This window comes from Nanorana parkeri, unplaced genomic scaffold, assembly GCF_000935625.1.
Source record: "Nanorana parkeri isolate BGI_ZX_2015 unplaced genomic scaffold, ASM93562v1 scaffold1877, whole genome shotgun sequence".
Lineage (NCBI taxonomy): Eukaryota > Metazoa > Chordata > Amphibia > Anura > Dicroglossidae > Nanorana > Nanorana parkeri.
Genome location: NW_017308145.1, coordinates 208418 through 209161, shown reverse-complemented (window position 1 = coordinate 209161; position 744 = coordinate 208418). Strand labels below are relative to the sequence as shown.

Below are 744 nucleotides of genomic sequence, written 5' to 3'. Positions count from 1 at the left end.
TAGTAAATAAAAAAAATGACATAAAAAAATAAAAATACAATAACATAAAATAATTAAATAAATACATATAAAATAAATACAATAAAATCACATTAAATATATTATTTTAAAAAAATAAACAAAATAAAAATGTTTTTTTTCTTCCTCCAGCTCTCCCTATCGGACTCTCGGCCGGAGGACTCCAGCGTCAGCGAACCAGAGGTTTACATTGTACAGGTCACATGCCAAGTAAGCCCCGCCTACACTTGACACAGCGTAAACATTATTTAAAGCGGCGACACTATTCCTGTAGAGACGCCGTATTTAAAGCGGCGATGTATAATTCTATTTACATCGCCATCATATGTCCTATAGGCACCGGGTGTCCTGTGGGGTCCTCCAGTGTCTGCGCCCAGCGTAGCGGAGGGTCCGCGGGAAGCATTTTTATGTCCCGTCACTGTGACTATAAAACTCCCCAATTAGAGGCTGAATCGGTGACCCCCCCACAAATCCCTTCCCCGGAGGCCCCCTCCCTTCCCCCGCTGTGATAGTTAGTAGTTGCCGTGACATGTGGATCACGCCAGCGATTTTTTTCCTTCACTGGAACGTCTGAAATGAGGACATCAGGAATAATTAGCTCCTCCGGAGGTCTCCCGGGAGGAAGCCGGGCTGCACCAGCTAGGGGAAGGCTCCGGGCTGAACTAAGACGTTTCTGGAAGAGTTCTATAGATGTCTCTCAGTTGCTGTTATGTGCAAAGCTGCTGA

General features: G+C 44.6%; 1 protein-coding gene across 1 annotated transcript in view; it reads left to right on the top strand.

Moving 5' to 3' along the window:
* ARHGAP33 (Rho GTPase activating protein 33) overlaps nucleotides 1–744 on the top strand; it is a 63165-nt gene that overhangs the window by 26997 nt on the left and 35424 nt on the right. Inside the window, exon 5 of the mRNA XM_018571957.1 lies at nucleotides 151–228. Coding sequence (XP_018427459.1) covers nucleotides 151–228 — 78 coding nt within the window. The remainder of the gene's footprint in view (nucleotides 1–150; nucleotides 229–744) is intronic.